Here is a 21,323-nt window from a genome sequence, read left to right on the forward strand (position 1 = left end):
TGTGTGTGCATTAGTCATTCAGTTGTGTCTGACTCTGCGACCCCTTGAACTGTATCCTGCCAGGCTCCTCTGTCCATGGGATTCTTCAGGCAAGAATATATAGCATAGCACAAATGAATACAATAGAGTTTCACACAGCAGCATATTATGATCTCATTGGTGTAAACTTAAAATATTCAGAAGTGATCTGTCGTGTTAGAAGACACCTTTGGATTGGTGCGTTGAGGTGGTGATTGGAAAGAGGCATGAAGAGAAGGAATTAATGTTAAGGCTTAGTTCTTGGCTGGAGCAGTGGTTACTCAGATGTGTTCTGTGATGATAGCTCCTTGAACTTTGTACTTAGACTTCTGAAAATACATCACATTCCAGTTTGAGTCACTTCAAACTGGATAAATACGGGGTTTTTTTTTTTTTTCCCCCTAAACTTTTCTAAAATGTTAGGAAAGTAGAATCAATTAAGGATATACTTCCTATTTTTTGCAGAGTACTGTGTTACTGTGTTTTTCTCTAAAGCATTTCCAAGTGACCACTGATAAAATATGGAACAAGAACTTACAAGTATGTCATTATGTATATAACTATGCCTTTTTGGTGACAAAATTTTTATTAACATGACATGGTACTGTTCTTAATTTTTTTTTCCCCCAGTATATTTTATTAACTATCTCATAAAATTATTCAGTGAAATGGTACTAATAAAATTCTTAATATAATGATAAAAATTATAAATATAAGCCTGTCATTTTCTTACCTGCAACTAATCAATGTAGCCTCAGTTTTTCAAAAGAAATTTTTTGTCATCATGATTATTTTTAAATAAATTAATTAAATGGCACTAGAGTTTGTACTCATTTTTAGTTCCCTATACTTCAGTTTTAGAAAGTGGACTGGATTTAAGTCTAGATAATGTTGTTTTCTGCTTAGAGTAAATTATACATGATTATATTGGAGTAGAATACCAACCCTAAGAGCAAAGGATGGTGGGAAGACAGTAAGAAGCAGGCATTATTTGTTAATCAGAAGATTATCAGTGCTCCCCCTTCCTACCAGGGTAGAGTTTTTTTAAAATGATAGTTAAGTTTAAAGTGGCTCAGACAGTAAAGAATCTGCCTGCAATGCAGGCTACCCAGGTTTGATCCTTGAATTGGGAAGATCCCCTGGAGAAGGGATGGGAATGGCTCCCCACTTGCATGTTCTTGCCTGCAGAATTCCATGGACAGAGGAGCCTGGAGGACGGCAGTCCATGGGGTCGCAAAGAGTCCTACACGACTGAGCGACTAATACTTCATAAATAATTTAAAGTTAAATTATAACTTTAAAACAGATGAAATTGTACACATACACGAAGTGTCTCTTTTTGTTTCACACCTTTCTAGTCTGACATTAGCTTTAAAAATAGTTCTGATTGTTAGTAACTTTCTAAATATTTTTAAATAATAGAAAAATCAGATGAAAAATCAGTGCTGGAACAGAAACCTTCTAAACCAGCTGCTCCACTAGTCCCACCCAAGAAGCCTGTTCCACCCACCAAAGCCAATAATATATTGAGGTCTGGAGCAGTGTACCCAAAGCGCCCTGAAAAACCGGTTCCTCCACCTCCTCCTGTAGCCAAGTAGGTTTTATCTAACTTTAAATTAGTTTATTGATTTACTTGGTTTTGACATAATTTTGGCTCTACTGTTTTTTTTAATCGTAAAAGTTATTTTTAAAGTCCTTGCTTTTCATCTTTTTCATATAGACTGTAATCTGTGTTAAATGTTATTAATCTTACGTTCACTCTAGGCAGATACACTTATGTTAAACTGTTTTATTTACATTTCTTATTTTATTAGGATAGGTCTTAGGGTAGAGGTTTATGTTTATGGAAATAATTTTATAGACGAATAAGAAAAATCAGTGTTATACTGTAACATCTTTAGTGTCATTAAATCACAATGTTAAAAAGATGGTCATGCTTCAGATACAAATGATTTTTGCATGTGTTTGATTTTTCTCATTTCAGGATTAATGGAGATGTTTCTACCAGCTCATCAAAATTTGAAGCTGAGCCAGTATCAAAACCAAAGCTAGATTCTGAACAGTTACCACTTAGACCAAAATCAGTAGACCTAGATTCATTTACAGTTAGAAGCTCTAAAGAAACAGGTAAGTTAACATGTGGAAAGATGGTGTATAAAAAATAAAAGTGCAAATACAGTTTTCAGAAACTACTGAAAATAAGATTTGTGTGTGGATATAATGGAAATTAATTAAAACTTGTTTAAAATCTCTCAAGCCAAAAAGAAAATGAAACTGAAAGAATATAAATGGACAAAATATTTCTGGTTCACATAAGCTTTGTCACTGGTCAGAGAACTGAGATGGATATTAAAAGATCAGCCATTTATCGTTCTGTCCCTCTAGTGGAACGACCATACCACCTAACTTGGGCAGATATGAATGAACTGGAGTTTCAGTGCCATGCTAGATTATATTTAAGAAGAATATTTTTCTGTTCCTACTGAAATCTCCAAATACTGTTGTTTCCAGTTCTGAAAAATAAGACTTTTCATGACTCTCTCTCTGTATATATACATAGCAAGGTTTACATCTTTAGCTAAATATTATTCCTTCAGTTTTATCACTAATTTTTTAGCCCATTAATCTTCTTTGTCTCCTGGTGTTTTATACTTCTTGGTTATAAAATGAAATACTGAGAGGTCATTTTCCTTTTTCTTTTTGCATCAGAGAAGTCTAGATAAAGTCTAGATAAAGGTCTCACTGTTAGGAAAAGCATCACACAGTCCTTACTTTGTGGTAATGGTTGTTTTCTAGCAGTTTGCATTTGTTCTTTAGTTTTTTAACATTTTAAACACATTTTCTCATACATATTCTTATGTTAACACTGACTTTAAGAGGCAGAGACCATTTTTCCCTATTTTGCATCTAAACAAAGTAAGTTACAGTTACAGCAAATGTTCAAGATCACATAAACCAGAAGAGAACTCTTTAAATCCCCTTTAAGTTCTCTGGTATTTCCTAAAAAAAATTTTTTTTTTTAATGTCTTAATGTATTTTTTAGCTTCAAGTTAACATTTCTTTACAGTTAAACTTGAAGGCCAGTTACACTAAAATTTTTTTTATCACTATTGTAAAATGTGCTTCCTTTCTTATTTTTAAGGTGATTGTATTTTTCTTCCTTCTTTTTAGTTTGGGAGTACAAAAGCTCTGACTTTAGCATAGCCGCCTATAGTTTTTTAATTGGAATGTTTTATAGGTGTTTCATCATATATTTAGATCCTGCCTGATCTGGATGAAGTCATATTTATCAATAATTTCTGGAAATTGAGAGGTTGATTGTATTTTAGAGACATTCACTCAAATATATTCAGTATATTTTTGGTAAAAAATTGTTCTTATTTACTGGTAGTTAAATAAAAACAAAAATCATCTTTCTGTTTTTTAAAAAAAATCCTTTAATTTAAAAAAAATTGAGGTTAGTAGTAAAAAATATAATTCTATTAGTTCTTACTATTTTCTGTTTGATTTTAAATGTAGCTAGAAATATGTTTTCAATAGTAAAGAAAAAATTAAACACAGACTCTGGATATCAAAAATCCATTGGTATTATCTTTTGAATTTCCACAGTTTTCTGCAGTCTTTTATCACAGAAGTTCTGGATTTTGATTAAAAAGTCTCTTTGGTAGCTGTAAGTGTAATATTTAGAGTTTTTTGGGGGTTTTTTCCCCTGCCTGTATTTTTTGTTACTTGTATCATTCTTTAACATTTGCTCTATTTAGTTTCCTCATAGTCTTGGAAATTATCAAAAATTTTTGTAGATTAAAACAAATTTTTCACTTTTCCCCCCAAACCTCATCTATATATGATTACTAGCAAGCTTTATTTCCTTGACATGTGTGACTACTGGTGATTGAAAAGTTCTGTTTTTTTCCTTTGTTTCTTGGTCCCATTTCTTGTCTTATATCCATAACCATTATTTATTCTTCATTAAAAATTAGAGGCTTTGTGGAACAGGGTTTGAAATGTTCTGATTTCTAGTTAGCTTTTTTGTTGAAATGAATAATTTAGAGGTGCTAAGACTATACATGGTCAAAAAACTAACAGTTAACTTCCAAGCTGCAGTCTTTGTATCTTCCACTGTCACACTGCCTTTGATGTATTGCAGTTACTCACTGTGAAGTTCAGAAAATATAGATTTTGGAAATTGAGTTCATATTAAGTAGCAAATACTTACTGAGCAGGTGTGTATTCACAGTAGTGTTTTGGGCACAAGTAGGATGCTAAGATAAAAGACATTGCTGCTGACAGCAAGTAGCTTGTGTTTCAAGCCTCACATCAGAGGCTTTTTATTTCCTTTTTTTTTTTTTAATTAGAATATTATGTTCTTAGTACTTGTAGTATAAAATGTACCTGGTACTTGTTTTACCTCTTCTTCGAGATGTTGGCACCTTAAAAAAATAAACAGAACTGTGCTTGTTACCAGATACAGCCTCAAATTTGGCCTTGCATTGAGGTATGATTTAATTTACATACATGGGTCAGTGTGAGGTTTAAAATTTTTTAAATAACATGAAACTAGCCCTTTAACATAAGTTCCAGAAAGTTTAAAACATACATGAAAGTCTCCTTAGAATTTATTTTGTAAAATAATAATTTGAGGTGAAATGATATAGTAGAATTTGCTGTTAAAAAATGTGGGTTTTAAATTATTAGTTGGTAGGTAATTGACGTGTTTCTTCAGTTTTCTCACTTATCTAACAATTGAATGATCCCTTAAATCTCTGATGTACCTACTCTTGTCTGTTAAGGATATAAATTCCTTTCCCTACTCTCTGATTTGATTTCCTTATATATAAAGCCACATATAAACATATGTATATAAATATTGAGTCTGACTTTTGTTCATATAAGAAAAATTCCTAGAATACTTAATTTGTTTCAGTTTGTTAAAACGTTTCTTCATAAATATTCTCGTATGATACAAGATAGCATTGTACATTGCAGAGCTGTCAAAGCATGCTTTCTTTTTTTTCTTTTCTTTTCTCTTTTTCCAACACTTCATCAAAAATAGGTTTAGGATAACCTTACTGCTACTACAGGTTAAGTATAAAGTTCACATAGTCTAAATATTTCTAAAATAGTAAGTTTTCCAGAAAGTAAAATTGGTTTGTAAGTAGTTTTAAACCTCCAGCTAGAAATTAGTGGAAACAGCTATTTCATTGAGAAAGGACAATTGATGAAGTATTCTTATAGAGTGTAGTATTTTATCCTGTTTGATTATCTTTCTGTGATAATTCTTCTTACATTAAAAGAAATAGTAGAAATATATACATTATTTGATCTGAAAGTCATCATTGTTAAGTAGAATGGTTTTCTTTCTCTTCAGTTCTATTTAATAATTGATCTGTTTTGTTTAAATTAATTTCTCAATATTTATTCAACTTATGGTGAGATTTTTCAAATATGATGTCTGCCTGTTGAGTGGTAGACGCTTTAAAAAGTGAACTTGCATCTAAGCTAGGATTCAAACCAAAAGAAAACACTGTACCCCAAAATATAGAATTTACCTGGGAAATAAGGGCAGTAATTAAACTTTTTTATTTTCTAATAATAATTTGCTTGATAATATCATTATAGAGAGTTTCACATAAGGCACAGTTGAATTTTCATTTGTTTCTGTGGGAGATTTTAAGTGATATTGAGTTGTATTTTTATGGTGAGATACTTAAAAATAATATTTGGCACTTTTTTTTTCCTATTATACCAGAATTAAAATTGCCTGTCGTATTGTAACTACTATCATCTGCTGAGGACTAAAACTTGACTATAAGGTGGTTTAATTTCAGTTGCAAATATATCAATGAGTTGTTAATATGTTGATTTATTACTCTGACCTCTAGTTTCAGTAAGTACTAAAGCATCCTTTTAGAAATTGTCGTGGTGTTAAGTGAGTAATTTTTAAAAAGGCTTCTTTCTAGTTTAATGTATGTTGAAATTAATGCTAATCATAGTTTTTCCTTATGAAACACAAAAGAATAAATCTAAAATCTAATACACATCTTAATGTAAGTTTAGATAAACTGCAATATCTGCTAAACATGAAATGGTTCTATTCATTTACGACTGTTCCTTTTTCCTGCTTTGTAAAATAATTCTTTTGGTTTAGTCTTTTCTAGACATTCCTATCCTTGACTTTTCTTTCCAGATTTTGTTTCCTAGCCTGTTTGCCATGTTTCCCTTCTTACGTGTCAGGAAATTATCCTACCTTTCTCCATTTTGGTAAGATGACAATTTATAAAAGAAATCAAAATAATATATTCAGTATAAATAGGTGGTGCACATTGAGTTTTCTTTGTGATTTTACTAAAGTGTACATGTTTGTCTGTCTATTCTAACCCTTTTGGTTTTCCATTTTAAAATAAAATGAAATTCATATTGGAAATTTTTTCTTGATTAGTTAGTTTAAAATATTCTTTTGATAAAAGTTTTTTTTTTAATTAACAACCATGAAAGTCAGTTTATTTTCTCCCCCAAATTTTATATTTCATTTTGATTTTTAAAAATCCCACGTATTCGGCAGTGTGTAGCAGTGTACACGGCAAGCAGAGTGGCTGTGTGACGGCAAGAGTTAAGTGCCTCTTGTGCCTTTCATGCCATGTGTGAAATAGAGATTCACTGATACCACTCTTAGGTAAAATTAAAAACATTCAAACATATCATGAGTCAGAAACGTGCACTATTTCATTTTACTAACCCAGTGACTTAAATGGAGGACCTGAGAGAGTATTAGAATAGTGAAATTACTTGTCTTGGTGTTGTGGGCCAAAACTGGACATATAGAAGGCATTTTACATGAGCATGATATATAATTTTGTAAATCTTCCTTTCATTTACCTTTTAAATTTCATTTAGCTTCATCTCTTCTTGTGTTTTTATTTCTTTTTCTTTTTGCATGTTGCTTAAATATGCATTTGAAAATAATCTCCATAGGCAAAAATTACTGGATTGTGCTTTTCAAGATTTTTTTTGTAGGTTGTCAGTATGTATGTATCAGTGTAAAAAGCAGTTTCTAACCTTTCAAACTATAGCATATTTTTAACACCTTTTAAAGACTGTTTTCTTCATTTATGCAGTAATTAACAAATGAGATATTTAGATATATATTTAAACTCAAGATCTCTCACATTATATAATGCATTTTCCATTAAAGCCGCTGTGTTTCTTATTATGCTTTGGTGTATATTATAATTATTTGTGTACACTTACCAAACAATTCAAGACAGAAATCAAACCAAGCATATTAGATTGCCTGTTGTGATATATTAGCCTAGTGACTAGATCCAAGATAGAATAAAGCAACCCCAGAACATGAGTATGGAAAAGAATCAACAGAGGTCAACAAATACAGTTATTACAGAATGCATATTGCCAAGTAGTAGTAACCTCTGCCTGTTTTACCTTTGTGTCTTCCAGCCCTTTAAAAAAAATTCTCTAAATTATTTAGAATATGAAAATTGATTAAGTTTTAAAGGCAATAATGATAACTGTCTTTGGACTTCTTTTAAGAAATAGCAGTTCTTTGAATCTGTGCATGTAAATATTTGACAGGAAGCATTTTAAACTTCTAGGCAATGGCAGCGTGAAGAATGATTCCATACTTGGAAGACAAGGCGAAAGATGCCTTGCTGCCGAAATGAGTGATGGCATATTTGCTGTGATTAATGTTCTTTGTTTGGAATCTGGGCCAGAGGGAGATTTTAATAATAGTGGAAGTGTCTGGAATTATAGGGTTCTTATACCACTTATAGATATCTGGGCTTCAAAATTAAAGATCAGCTCCTTCAGGAAGGTTTTCTGGACCATCTAGCAAAAGGGAAGGTATTATATACCATTGTTTCAGAGATGCAAATTAACCTAGATTTGTTCTTAAACTCAAGATACTGAATGAAAGGTCAACCAGCCTTTGGTGATGGGAAAGCACATGGATGATGTATGTAGCATTTTCCCTTGCTGTCTGAACCTGCCTTAGATTTATGACTGTCATCTGATTCGTACACATGGATGCTGTCTGAACAGAAGTACAGTGAAGTATATGAATAGGTCCAGGCCCAGCTACAGTATACTATGCACATACATGTATAAAGACATTAAATTACACTTCATCTTTACCTTAAGAAATGTGGTTGGAAAGCAGCAGGGTTCCAGATAAAAAATTGAGTTTTTAACATTTTAATATTAGGATATTACTTGAACTTTAATACACATTCCATGAGTTAATTTTGTGATATGTTGTAATTAATTCTGAGTTGAAGCAGATTTTTTTTTTTTGTAAGTAAGAACTTAGGAAGATTGGCTTTTTCATACTACTGGTTTCCCTGGTGGTTCAGACGGTAAAGAACCTGCTGGCAATGCAGGAGACCTGGATTCAGCCCCTGGGTCAGGAAGATCCCCTGGAGTATGAAATGGCAACCCTCTCCAGTATTCTTGCCTGGAAAATTCCGTGGACTGAGGAGCCTGCCAGGCTGCAGTCCACAGGGTCGCAAAGAGTCAGACACGACTGAGCAACTAACACACACACAGCTTATGATACGGATTTATATTTTTCAATAAGAACTTTGTTGAGGTCTAAGTCTCTATTGAAGATATGAACATTATATTGTTGATATATAAAATGTATCAGGTAAAGAGAATGTTAGTGTTTGAGGGTGAGTGTTGTTTTCCAAATGCATATGAAAAGCACAGGTCAACTTGTGAGTCTTAGTGGTACTCTTTCTAATTTTATAGTTTGTTGAAAATACAGAGACATTCTTTTTTACCTTTTAAAATGTGCAGTTATCTCTTAATAGATATGTTTATTTTTATTCTCCAGATCTTGTAAATTTTGATGACATCGCTTCCTCAGAAAACTTACTACATCTCACTGCAAATAGACCGAAGATGCCTGGAAGAAGACTGCCTGGCCGCTTCAATGGTGCACATTCTGTGAGTTACATTTGCTGCTGTGAAGCAAGACCATTTAGCAAAGCCAGAGTCCTTCCAAAGATAAGAAAGGGGGGCGGATTTAGAGTTCCACTGAAGTTTAAAAAATCAGAAAGACAGCTATACATAAGTGGCCAAGGGTTGTATTTAAGAGACATGGGGAAAGAGACCTGTTCATTTCCGCAGAATGTGGAATGGAAGATTACAGAATCAGAAATGGAGTTGTCCCAAGACCATAACCATAGAGCACAGTGTCGAAAGGAGACAGGGGACCTGTGTAATCTCCTTGTCCAACAACAATAATTAGAATTGAGTGGTACCTGTTCACTTCAGGAAAAAGTGAGAGCATTCCCCACCCCCTTATAACTTCTTTTTATGCTTTCTGTGCATCGCCTGGGATACTGGTAGTACTTGAAGTATTAATATATTACCTCTTAAGCACTATTATGCTTTTAAGTTAATGTAAGTAGAGAAAATTTTTGTTGCTAATAGACAAGCTGTTTTTCCATGCTTACTGCATGAAATTATGTAATATGCTGTTAACAACAACGGGATATCTGGAACAGTAGCTGCTGAAAACAGTGATAAAAGTTGCTTAGTTTATTATCCAGATGCTTACTACCTTTTCTTTCTTTGGTGTTTTCTGTTTCTTGATTTAAAAAATAAAATCATTTAGCCAACTCAAAGCCCAGAAAAAACCTTGAAGTTACCAAAAGAAGATGACAGTGCCAACCTAAAGCCATTTGAACACAAGAAGGATTCATGCTACTCTCCAAAGGTGAGGTGCATCATGGTCTAAGATTTGTATGATTTGTAGCGTTCTTTGTGAACATCAGAATTACGAGGTTTAAAAGTGTCTGTCAGGAAGGATTATTTCTTAAGCCAAGAAATAATGCCTACTAAAACTAAATAAAATGATTACTGTTAAATTGAAGTTGCATTATTCTCTGTAGATCTCTTTTTAGGAGGGTTACATTATTTTAAATGAGTAGCACAAATGCTACCTGTTTCATAATTTTTAAGGCATAGATCTATACATTTGTTTCATTTCCCATTAAAACACGGGCTGTTTTGCAGAAGCCAACAGTTCTTTACTCCTTTCATCATAGTGAGCTTGACACCATAATAAGCACTGAATGCACACAGGAATGACTTCGATTCTTCCATCTGTTGCATGGTGTTGAGGGCCTTTTCTAGACCCTTGCCATTTAATTTAAGATAGTATTACAACAACTGACACACATCTTATGTTTGAGAAGATTATTCCTGCTCCTCAGATTCATTGCAGGGCATCTGACTGCCATTCAGATTATCAGATACACTTAATCTGATTCTCTCAGCTGACAGCAGTCTGTTGAAATTTTATCAATACCTGCTGTGCCCAAGTAAAATAGGAAAAGGGTATCAGGCCATGGATTCATTTTAATGCCTCTTTGGACTTACTGCATTCTTTATAGTTGCTTTTCATTGGAGCTCTTTGGATATTCTAAACAGTAACTATTTAATATGAAGGATCAAAGTAGTACCTTAATAATGCTTTTATATTCTTGCTTCTAGATGGTCCAATAGGCAGCCATAAGATAAATATAATGGATTTTTTTCTTAAATGAAACCTTTGACATTTCTAAGAAAAACCCTTAGTAATTACAGGTTTATTCTTTGGTCTTTTAGTGGTTTTTTTCCAGTTGTGAACATCAAGCTGCTTTTTTTGATTTTCAAGTTTATCATTTATCTTGAAAGTATTACTTCAGTTATTTATCTCCTTGTGGTAAAAAAAAAATCCTTTGAACTTATTAAATATAAATACAAATAAAATAAAAATTTTGTTTATTATGTTTTCAGCCACCTGTGCACCTTCCAACACCTTCAAGTACTTCTAAACCAAATACAGCTTCTTTTCTAACTCCATTAGAAATCAAAGCTAAGGTAGAAGCAGAAAATTCCTTGGATGAACTTAAAGCTCAGATTGTTGAATTGCTGTGTGTTGTGGAAGCACTGAAAAAGGACCATGGGTAAGTAGCCCTTGTGTTCTTTGAGTACTACTTAACACATGTGTAAAGAGTTCTTCCAAATTACATACATCAAGTAAAGACGTTTCTAGTATGAGCAAGTTTGTTTTCAAAGAAATTTTTTAATAGTGTCTCCTCTTGGCAAAAAGCTTGAATTAGAAAACAGAATAATTAGAAACTCAGTTATTAATTCTGATTATTCCAATTAGGAATTGGAAAGCTTGAATAAGGAAACCTAGCCTGATTATGAAAAAGGCAAATCAGTGAAAACAGAAAGTAGTAGCTCAATTATAGACTAGGTTCCAGCAGTTTGATTATAGAAAAATGGCCAATAGCCACATGAAAAGATGTTCAGCACCATTGGTCATTAGCACACGCAAATCAAAATCAAAATAGTGAGATACTATTTCATGCCCACTCAGATGGCTATAATAAAAACTGAGCGATCACAAGTGTTTGCAAGGAAGTGAGAAATTGGAATCCTCATGCATTGAGAGAGTGGGCATGTAAAATGGTACAGCCAATCTGGAAAACAGCCTGACAGTTACTCAGAAAGTTAACTGTCGTGTTCCCATAGGATCCAGCAATTCCTCTCCAAGGTATAATGCTGTCCAAGAGAATTGAAGACAAATGTTCAAACAAAAACTTGTACAAAAATCATAGGTAGTGTTCTTCATAACAGCCAAAAAGTGCAGACAACCTAAATGTCCATCAGTTGATGAATGAGAAGCAAGGTGTGGTGCATGCGTACCGTGGAGTGCCTGACTACAGCCAGAAAAGAAGTGAGCTGGTAATGCCTGTTATAGCATAGATAGGCCTGAAAAATGTAATTTGAGGCTAGAAATGTCAAACATAGGGGTTAATTAGTCTTAAAAGTACTGGCAAATAAGATTCACCTTATTTTGGATCTGGGATATGTCTGCATGTATATTTGTTTTTCTTCTCAGAGGATTTGAATCACTTTTTGCTAGGGTTGAGTTGGGCATTTATAAAATAAATGGGTTGGGACATCTTACATTTTTGATGCCAAGTGTGCTGTTAAGAACTAAGAAATACATATACAGATTACCCGTAGATGCTCTTAAATAAGCTGTTGAATGAATAAAAATATTAATGACCTATATTTTAAAGCATATATATCAGATCTTTTAGAAGTCTTTCCAAAGACTATTTTAAAAGTCTTGAATTCCTCCTGGAAAATCAAATAGAAGGCAAAATGACGATATAAAAAGATAGAAAGAAGCCTAGAAAAATGAAAACATGAGTTATAGGAGAAGAATTGCTGGCTGAAGTTTTTTGTTATTGGTTTGGATTTTGGAGTTTAATGTAATATTTAAGTTTAAAAAAGAGAGAGAAAGATATATGTAAAGTTCAAGTTTATTCTATTAAAAACTATAATTTGTTTTGCCCTGTGACATACTGTCACATTCATTTTATCACCTTATTTGAGCTGTGTGTCCTGCCTTGAAATGGATGATAACTGAATATGGAAAATTACCTGTATTCACTTAAAAATTTCATTCTTTCAGATTTGCCCTGCTTTTGCTTTGCTTTTAACTGTCATTTTGAATTGTTTCAGCTAGAGAATTTGAAGTTTTTCTAATCAACGTGGTTGTTTCCTTTGTAAAATTTTTCCTAATGTTCTGGGATATCAGCCAACAGATTTGTTCACCTTACTCAAATACATTTATTAATTGAAAGACTTAACAGCAATAAATAACTTTGTTTTTAGGAAAGAACTGGATAAACTACGAAAAGATTTGGAAGAAGAGAAGGAAATGAGAAGTAATCTAGAGGTAATTCACTTCTTCCAGCATTGAGATTGTAGTCAGCATAAACTAGACATGTTTTTTCCAACCCAACTGGGCAATTGGTTCCACCACAAATTATGCTATCCTGCTTTGGTTGGACACTCCCTACCATGGGTCACCATTTAATTAATCTCTTGCTGACTCCCTGCCACATTCCATTCATTCATTCAGCAAATGTTTTTGAGCGTTCACTCTTGTAGGCATGAGGCACACGGGATGCACTCTTAAATAAAGCAGACATCGTTCTTGTCTCTTAAAAGTGTCTAGTTCGAGATCTTTTGCACTCTGTTTCTCTCTTGACCTGTAGTTTTCTTCACAGTTAAACTTTTTTTCCATTTTTTGCTTGGGGGCAGGGGTAGTGGTAATGGCAATGAAATGGTTTTAGATTTGCTGACTTCTATTTCTCACTGAATTAATTTTACTTTATAGCTAATGTCATCATCTTCAATCTGCTGATGACTGACAGTTTCACTTATTTATCTTCCTTTTTTTCCATCCTCACTGACTTCTGTCTTCATTTGTATTTTTTTGTGTTTGAGTTTTTTCCTGCATATCTCAGTGTTTCCTCTTCTTAAGAGGCTCTTCCCATTTTGTATTTAAGTCTGATATACTCCTCCCTATTTTACCTTACCTTCTTATTTACCCTGTGTCTTTTTGTTCTCACTGTGGAACAGCAAACATGGAACTTCTTAAAAACACAAACAAACAAACTTGAGCTCCTCTTCTGACGTAGCCTTGTGACTTTCAGTTCAGAACTGCGCATATGTCAGACTCAGCACTTCCTGAACATTGTCTCATTGGACACATAACAACTTGTAGGCATCATTGTTCCTATTTTAAGAGTGAGGAAACTAGGGTTTAGAATGATTAAGTCAGCAGTGGAGCTAACATTTTTTAACAGAAGCAGCCAGACTTCAGAACCTTTGCTCTTAGGTATTAAATTACATAGCTTTAATGAGGAAGTCACTTACCTAGTTTAGCTTTACTTGTTGAGATACTATATGTGAAGGTATTTGGCAGATTATCAAAACTCCGTTTTTACTCTTTTTATCTGACATGTACCCTTTATTGGTACTCTCCTTTCTTTGCCTGAAAATACTCAATTTTCCTCTTTATTAAAAAAATAAAAAGCCCCCCTGAGGTCTTGCTACCCTCTTGATCTGTAGTTTTCTCTTTTCATTTGTTGCAAAACCAGCAAAAGCACAAGAAAAGCATATATTTGTAGTCAGTAATTCTTCGCTTTTAATTCAGTCCTTTGCATCTTGGGTTTCTGAAGGCAACTCCTGTGTCTCTTCAGTTTCTCCAGCGCTTCACGTTTCTACTTTTCAAAGTGTGTTCTGGGTTCTGTGACCCTGCATTCTTCTGACTTCTCGTCCCTCCTCACCTAAGTGAGGTGCTCCTGCAGTGCCATCCTCAGCCCTCCTCTCTGTATCCACAGTGCTCACCTGTGCCCAGGAGTATGGCGATTAGTGTGGTGCATCTTCCACTGAAGTCTAGTTCTTCTTTTCCCAGCTTCTCTCTTGTGTTTCCAGCTAGTAGTCTTCCTGAATGTTCCACCTAGCATGTCCCCTGTTACCCTTAATACCTTCTATTCAGATTCAGATTTTCTGTTTGTGTTGAAAGTTTGTTGCCCTTCTAGTCATGCAGATGTGGGACTTCCATCTTTTCTAATTCCACTCACTTTTCAGGTCTGGCTTTACTCCGAAACATCTTCCTTATTCCCACTATTTCTGTCCATTTCTCATGCTCTTATCTTCTGTTTAGTTTGTTTCTCTCATTCTTGTCTTTCCTCACTCAGTGTTTTTGAGAACTTCTTTTTACTTGCTGAATGAAGTTCAAGCTTATTGACTTGGTATATGAAGTCTTTTATGTCCTAATCCTAGTTTATCTTTCTGTGCTCACTTGCTTCTTATCCCCAATTGTCCCTTACAGTTGATTTGCCTGGATTATTATTATTGTCATCGTTGGCCGTGCTGTGCAGTGTGTGGGATCTTAGTTCCCTGACCAGGGATTGAACCCTTACTTCTCTGCAGTGGAAATGCAGAGTCTTAACCACTGGACTACCAGGAAAGTCCCTGGTCTGAATTTTTGCTCCTTCTGTATTTTCATGGGTGTCCCTTTTGTCTCGTCTTCTCATCCCCAAGTTCTGTAGATTCTCAAGGCCCTGCTCAAACAATGACATTCATTGAGTTGGCCACCAGACTTCTGATTAAAGGCAGTTTTTCTTATTTCAAATTCATGTTGTTTAGTCTTATAGGAGATGAATACGTAATAATTTTCTGCCATCGCTATTTATGTTATATACTTATTTTGCCCACTTCTGTACTGTTGAAGGTGGGATCTTTTTCTGTTTCATCTTTGCCCATAGCTCTTAGTACAGTGCTATATACATATTAGATTGCTGACAAATTTCTGTCACACTAATAAATGGTAGGAGATACATAACATCTTCTAAATGTATGTTAAATTCCAGTGTAAAGCATGGTAGACATTGAAAAAAATTTTTTTAATGTTTCTTGAATGTTGTTCCTTATATTTTTATACATAACAATATTCATACATGGAAATAAGGTATTAATGTTAGCAAGAGGAACTAATAATGCTGAATTTGTATATATGATTTAGTTTGTCATAAAAATTATGAAAAGTCAAATGAATTATTTGTCTCTTATTTTGAAGAATTTCATCTAATTTTTGTTTCCCAGCAAAATCGGCTGTTATTTAGCTTCTTAGTGACCTGTGTTATTTTTTTAATTGGGAAAAATTTGACCCTTGTATTTGCAAAAGTGTACTTAATAAAGCAGTAGAGTTTTAGGATCATAGTTTTAAAGGAGAAACTATATTTTCCTCCAAATTAAAAATAACACTTTGAATTACTGTAGCATGAACATTTGTTGTTGTTGTCCAGTTGCTAAGTTATGTCCGATTTTTTTGTGACCCCATGGACTGTAGCCTGCCAGGCTCCTCTCTCGGTGGGATTTCCCAGGCAAGAATACTGGACTGGGTTGCCATTTCCTTCTCCAGGGGATCTTCCAGACCCAAGGATTGAACCCACATCTCCTGCATAGATAGGCAGGCAGATTCTTTACCACTGAGCTACCAGGGAAGCCCTAACATTAACATCAGATAGTATTAAATTATACTGTGGAGTTATACGAAAAGCTAGTGATGAACAATGGACATAAACATAGTAAAAGAGAAACTCTAGCTGAAGATTGAGGGTATTTTGTCTCAATCCAATGCTGCTAACATGTTTGGCTAATAATCGTCTTGCTCCTGCTGCTGCTAAGTCATTTCAGTCATGTCCGACTCTGTGCGACCCCATAGATGGCGGCCCACCAGGCTCCCCCATCCCTGGGATTCTCCAGGCAAGAACACTGGAGTGGGTTGCCATTTCCTTCTCCAGTGCATGATGGTCTTAGTCAAAGAATAATACCAGGAAATATCCTGGAATAAGCAAACTGTTCTTGAATGGTTAGGATCCATTAGGAGATGGTGAGCTTATTGAAATTATACTTTCCGACAGTTGCAAAATGCTCATCGTTTAGTAATGAACTGTTTGTCAGAAGTTAGCCATAACGTGCATTATTTTTATGCCTTATTGGGGAAAGGGATGATGGGAGAGAAGGATGATGCTGTAAGGAGAAGGTAAACTCTAAATGTTTCTACATGCAGTGAATGGTCAAAGATGATCAAAATGTCTCCACTGTGACCTGTCTGTCCTGGGTGTCCCTGCATGGCATGGCTCATAGCTTCATTGAGTTATACAAGTCCCTTCTCCATGACAAGGCTGTGATCCATGAAAGGGATATAATTGGGAAGAGAGTACAAAAACTGTGGCTTTTAAAGCCTTAGACTTTACCAGTACAAGTTCTGCATGGAGTCACAAGTGTGGTATTGAATCTCTTAGCCTCAACTTAGTTATTTGTATTATGTCAAAATTAAAAACAACTCTAGAGTTACTGTGAAAATTTTGTGAATTTTTCTAACTTTCTTCTTCAGTGTCTTAAATCATGAATTTCTGTTAAGTGAAGAATGTCTTCTACCTAATGGTGGACATATTTATAACCCACTGACTGAGTTTTATATATATTCTTGGGCTTCAAAGGCAACTTAATCTAGAACATACTAGTTTACACTTGAGGAAGTTGAGACCAAGTGAGGTTAAGTGATTTACCAATATTATCTAAGCAGTAAGTAAAAAATGTAGAACTAAATTGGTCCTACTTTTTGGGAAAAAATATTCTGAACTGCCCGCTTTGTGTAATTATAGGTATGAGTATATTTCTTAATTTGGTTTCAAGGATGCTCTTGTTCTTTGCAGGGCTAAAGATTTTCTTACCGATCTTCAATTACATTATTTAACATTGTTCTCTACGAAAGCAGCTGTAGCTGCTCTTTTTGTTGTTGTTACCTACCACTAAGGAACTTGCATTGTGGCATTTTCTTCTGTTGAACCTTTTAAGTATTTATCACACCATTGGAAATTAGATTTTAGATTGGAAACCAAAATCTGGAGGCTTGAAATTATGATCAGATCTTCTTGACTTATGATGAACACACACCTTACTAAAGTAAAGATTTTTATCTGTTGCTCAATTTATGTCTTGTATTTTAGGTGGAAATAGAGAAGCTGAAGAAAGCATTCCTGTCTTCCTGAGGTGACGGGCACCCAGTGTTCTCAGTGTTCCAGGGATGCAGAAGCAACACTATGGACTTCAACTGAAATAATAAACGCTGATGTTGTGATAAAGAGTATGAGTATATGAACTCATATACTATATGAATATAGTATACTATATCTATATAAAAGTTGTAGGTGGGAGGGTAAATTTTTTTTATATATTTTGTTTTGCCAATACGAAAAAAAAAAGAGGCCTTATTTCTTATGTGCTGGGATTGCAAACTTTTTTGTTGAGTTTGCTTTAAAATACTACTGAATCTGTATAAAAAGGAAAGTTCACAATAGTTTTTTTTTTTTATCAAAATTGTAGTATTATTTTTAAAGAGATCTATACTATAAATATGGTGATATCTTTTCAAACAATCTGTAAAATATATCATTTGAGAGGGACAATTTAGCTTTATAGTAACTGTAGCCACTACCTTTCCCATAAAACATAAGGGATATAAACTTTGTATATATATATATTTTTATGTTTAGCTTCTTAACCCAGGATTACACTGTTGTGCCTGTTTGTTTGCAGTGCTGTTTGTACTCTGGGTAATGAAATAGTTTCCTAGCTATGAACCAGATTACTCACCCATGCATATAGTAATAACTAATGAAATAATCAAAATAACTTCTTCAACTTTGGGAATATTTTATATTGCTTGCAGTATAGGATTCATAAAAGGAATTTAGTTAAAATGTATCAGATTGTTAAATATATTGGGGAAAATGTGAGCTATCTTTTAAGCTCATATGAGGTCTAAGGAACTAAAAATGTCAATTTAACCCTTAACTTGTTGTGCCTACAAACAACAGCACATATAATATGCAGACACCAGCCTTATTGCTGTACTTCTCTGCTTATTTTACGGGCTCAAATATTAACTCATTTCATGATCTTGTGATTTAATTCTTTGTGCCCCTGCCTCTGATTTTTAAGAACGGAAGTGTAGAAAACGAAACTCCGGAAGTTTCAGAACTTCAGTGTGCAGTTTCCTACTTGGACGCGCCGTCATTGTGTGTATACTCAGGTTTTCCCTTGCGTGATTCACCTGCTGGACTAAACTAGCTGGTGCAGATGTTTTGGGCTATCGGTTTAGGTACCAACTTTAAAAAGAGTGTCTAGTAGATCATAAGGCTTATTTAAAACCAAATATACTTGTCCATTTTCAAAATGCATTTTCACAAAATGGATGAAGAGCAGATTCTTCAGAGTCACTTATGAACACTTGTGCATTTTAAAATGTTATCTACAGATAATAATGTCTCAACATATGTGAGTTTATATTAAAAGTAAAAATTTGATTTTTTTTTTTTTTGCAAAAAGATTAGACTTTAAGCTTTATTATAGCAAATGACTTACAGATTTTAAGTACCATCTATCATGCTTCTGTTATGTATTGTTTAAACCCCCAAACCGATATTTTTCCTTTAAGTTTTAGTCTTAAAGTACTGAAATCTTGTGTTAATGAAATTTTGTCATGTTGTCTCTAATAAAAGAAGAGTGAAATAGAAAATAATAGACACTCCAATACATAATTACTTGATGTTAGATCCACGACTTTAGTGCTTTGGGGGAAATCTGATTGTGTGTTGAGTGAATACATTTTAACTTTTTAAAGTCCTTGGGCTCTTCTGATGAGGTCACTACTGAACAAAATTGTTTATTCCTCATCTAATGTTTTTAAATGACTTGTCAAATGAATGATTTCTTTTTACTTAAATAAATTGCATCTAATTTTCTTTTAATATGAAAGTCCTTAGGTAGAAATAAAAACAGTGTATTCTGGAAATCATCCTTCAGCTTGATGACTGTAAAGTCTTATGAAAGGACTCTTCCCCACTCTAATAATAGGGTAGGGGAAGTTTCCAGAGGATTTGAGGCTGTTCTTAAAGTTTTTGTTGATCATTTTCTCACCAGTTCATAAGATCAAGATGGTCATGAGTGCAGAAAGGCATTTAATAAAGTGTTTGCCTCAGTTAGAATTAAAAAATAATAAAGTAGCATATCTGTTTTCCTGTCCTTGACCAAATAGTAAAGAAAACCCAACAAATTCAAAGGGAAAAACGATTAATCTAGCAATTCACCAGTATTTGCTCTTGATATAGGAATTCTATTAATTCCTGTAAAGTTCATATCACAAGATGCTGTGTAATAATAATAGCTTTTACTTGGGGATAAATCTTTTTCTCTTTTTTTTAATAATGAGTGAGTATAAATGACAGAGTGGAGGTGAACTGCTTGGCATCTGTCATTGCCAAATTGTTAGTGAATGTGTTGTTCAGGTTTGCTATTCTCTGAAACACGTCATATTACTAATTTGGGGAGTTATATTTTAATGTTAGATGTACTGTGTGTATGTATGCGACCACTAGGCTTCGGTCATTCTATAAAGCTGTTACCTCTCTACAAAATCTAAGTCTGAAGATAGGAAGAGAGAATGGGCCTGGTGTAACAGAGGATTCTCTTTTTATGCTTCTTACCGTGATCACAGAAAACAGCAACAACCCAAGTGCTCTCTCGATGTTGGTAAACATTTTACGCTTGCATTTAAACTTGAAATGTATGAATAGAATGAGACAATCAGTTCAAATCAGCAATGAGAAGTGTTAAAATTTAATGGCCTTGTATTGCTGTAGCAATAAAATGACCAAGTGCAATGACTTGATTTAATAAAATCATCTTTTTAAAAGTTGCTGCTATGAATATTTTTAGCCATAAAATTTTACCCTTGTTATAGCCTAACTTGCCTTCAGTAACTATTATGTAATGCAGTTGGTGTTGTGGTATTCTAACATTCCAAAAAAAAAAAATAATAATATATATTTATGGGGAAACTCAGAACAGTATACTTCACTGACTTGTTTACAGGTGCTGTAAAAAAGCATGCTTCTCCTTCAAAAAGAAAATAAAGAATAGTATTGCCAGTTGTGTTGGTCTTTATTATTTTTTCATTAACTTCAGCTTATGCTTATTGCAAAGTATGACGAAGATTATTTTATATTACTTTGAGTTTTCCAATTAAAACAGTTTTAGTCGCTCAGTCATGTCCAGCTCTTTGTGATCCAAATACAGCAGTGCAAGCAGGAAGATATAAAGGCATCAAAAGTTCTAGGCTTGTATGATGTTTCCTGAACCTTTGTGAGTCTTTTATTTCAGTTGGAACTGTGAGATAATTCCTACCTCATAGTGCTGGGAGAATTTGAAATGATTTATATGAAGTACCTCATGGAGTGTTTGCCATGGGGTAGATTTTTTAAAATGGGAGAGGTTAATTTTACTCTTCTCAAAAACATCTGGCAGTGATGGAGATGATATGGGTTAGGCAGATGAAAAGGCACGGACATCCTCTCCCCTTGTTTTTGAATGCAGCATCCCTTTCCTCGGAGGAAATACGCCTTTCATTTGTCTTCTGTTCAAAATGGAGCTGAGAGTGCTTTGCCCAAATTGAAGTCTCTTATTGACTCAGAGATTGAGATTTTAAACATTTGAAACAAAGAGCTAGTCTCAGCACGGAAGCTCTCCACAGTTACATTTTTCTGTCATCTGGAAAAAGCTGATTTGAAAGAGCAAAGTAGAGTATATATAAAGATATGAGAATAGAATACAGGAGGATTTTAAAAACTGACTTGAGTTTTCCCAAGCCCCAACTACCCACCCATTGCTTGGTGGCTTAAGTATAAACTTGAACATAAACTTTTTGGGTTTCTGAACTTAGAACTGGATGTCCTGGTAAATAAGAGAAAATACAGTCATGTGTCCTTATCCGTACGTAGCAGGTACATTCTAAGACCCCCCCCAGAGGCAGCCTAGAGCCACAAACAGTGTTGAACCTTACATTATACTGTGTT

At 34.1% G+C, this 21,323-nt stretch overlaps 1 protein-coding gene across 3 annotated transcripts in view; it reads left to right on the plus strand.

The window, feature by feature from the left end:
- CD2AP (CD2 associated protein) overlaps positions 1-20,399 on the plus strand; it is an 86,452-nt gene extending 66,053 nt beyond the window's left edge. For all 3 annotated transcript variants that reach the window (XM_010818207.4, NM_001206539.1, XM_015459806.3), the window contains 7 exon segments: positions 1,441-1,612; positions 2,003-2,145; positions 8,870-8,982; positions 9,656-9,757; positions 10,822-10,991; positions 12,721-12,784; positions 17,418-20,399. In XM_010818207.4, the coding sequence (XP_010816509.1) occupies positions 1,441-1,612; positions 2,003-2,145; positions 8,870-8,982; positions 9,656-9,757; positions 10,822-10,991; positions 12,721-12,784; positions 17,418-17,459 (806 nt within the window). In that variant the 3' untranslated portion in view covers positions 17,460-20,399.
- The last annotated feature ends 924 nt before the right edge of the window (positions 20,400-21,323 follow it).

The sequence above is a fragment of the Bos taurus genome, chromosome 23 (genome assembly GCF_002263795.3).
Source record: "Bos taurus isolate L1 Dominette 01449 registration number 42190680 breed Hereford chromosome 23, ARS-UCD2.0, whole genome shotgun sequence".
Taxonomy (NCBI): domain Eukaryota; kingdom Metazoa; phylum Chordata; class Mammalia; order Artiodactyla; family Bovidae; genus Bos; species Bos taurus.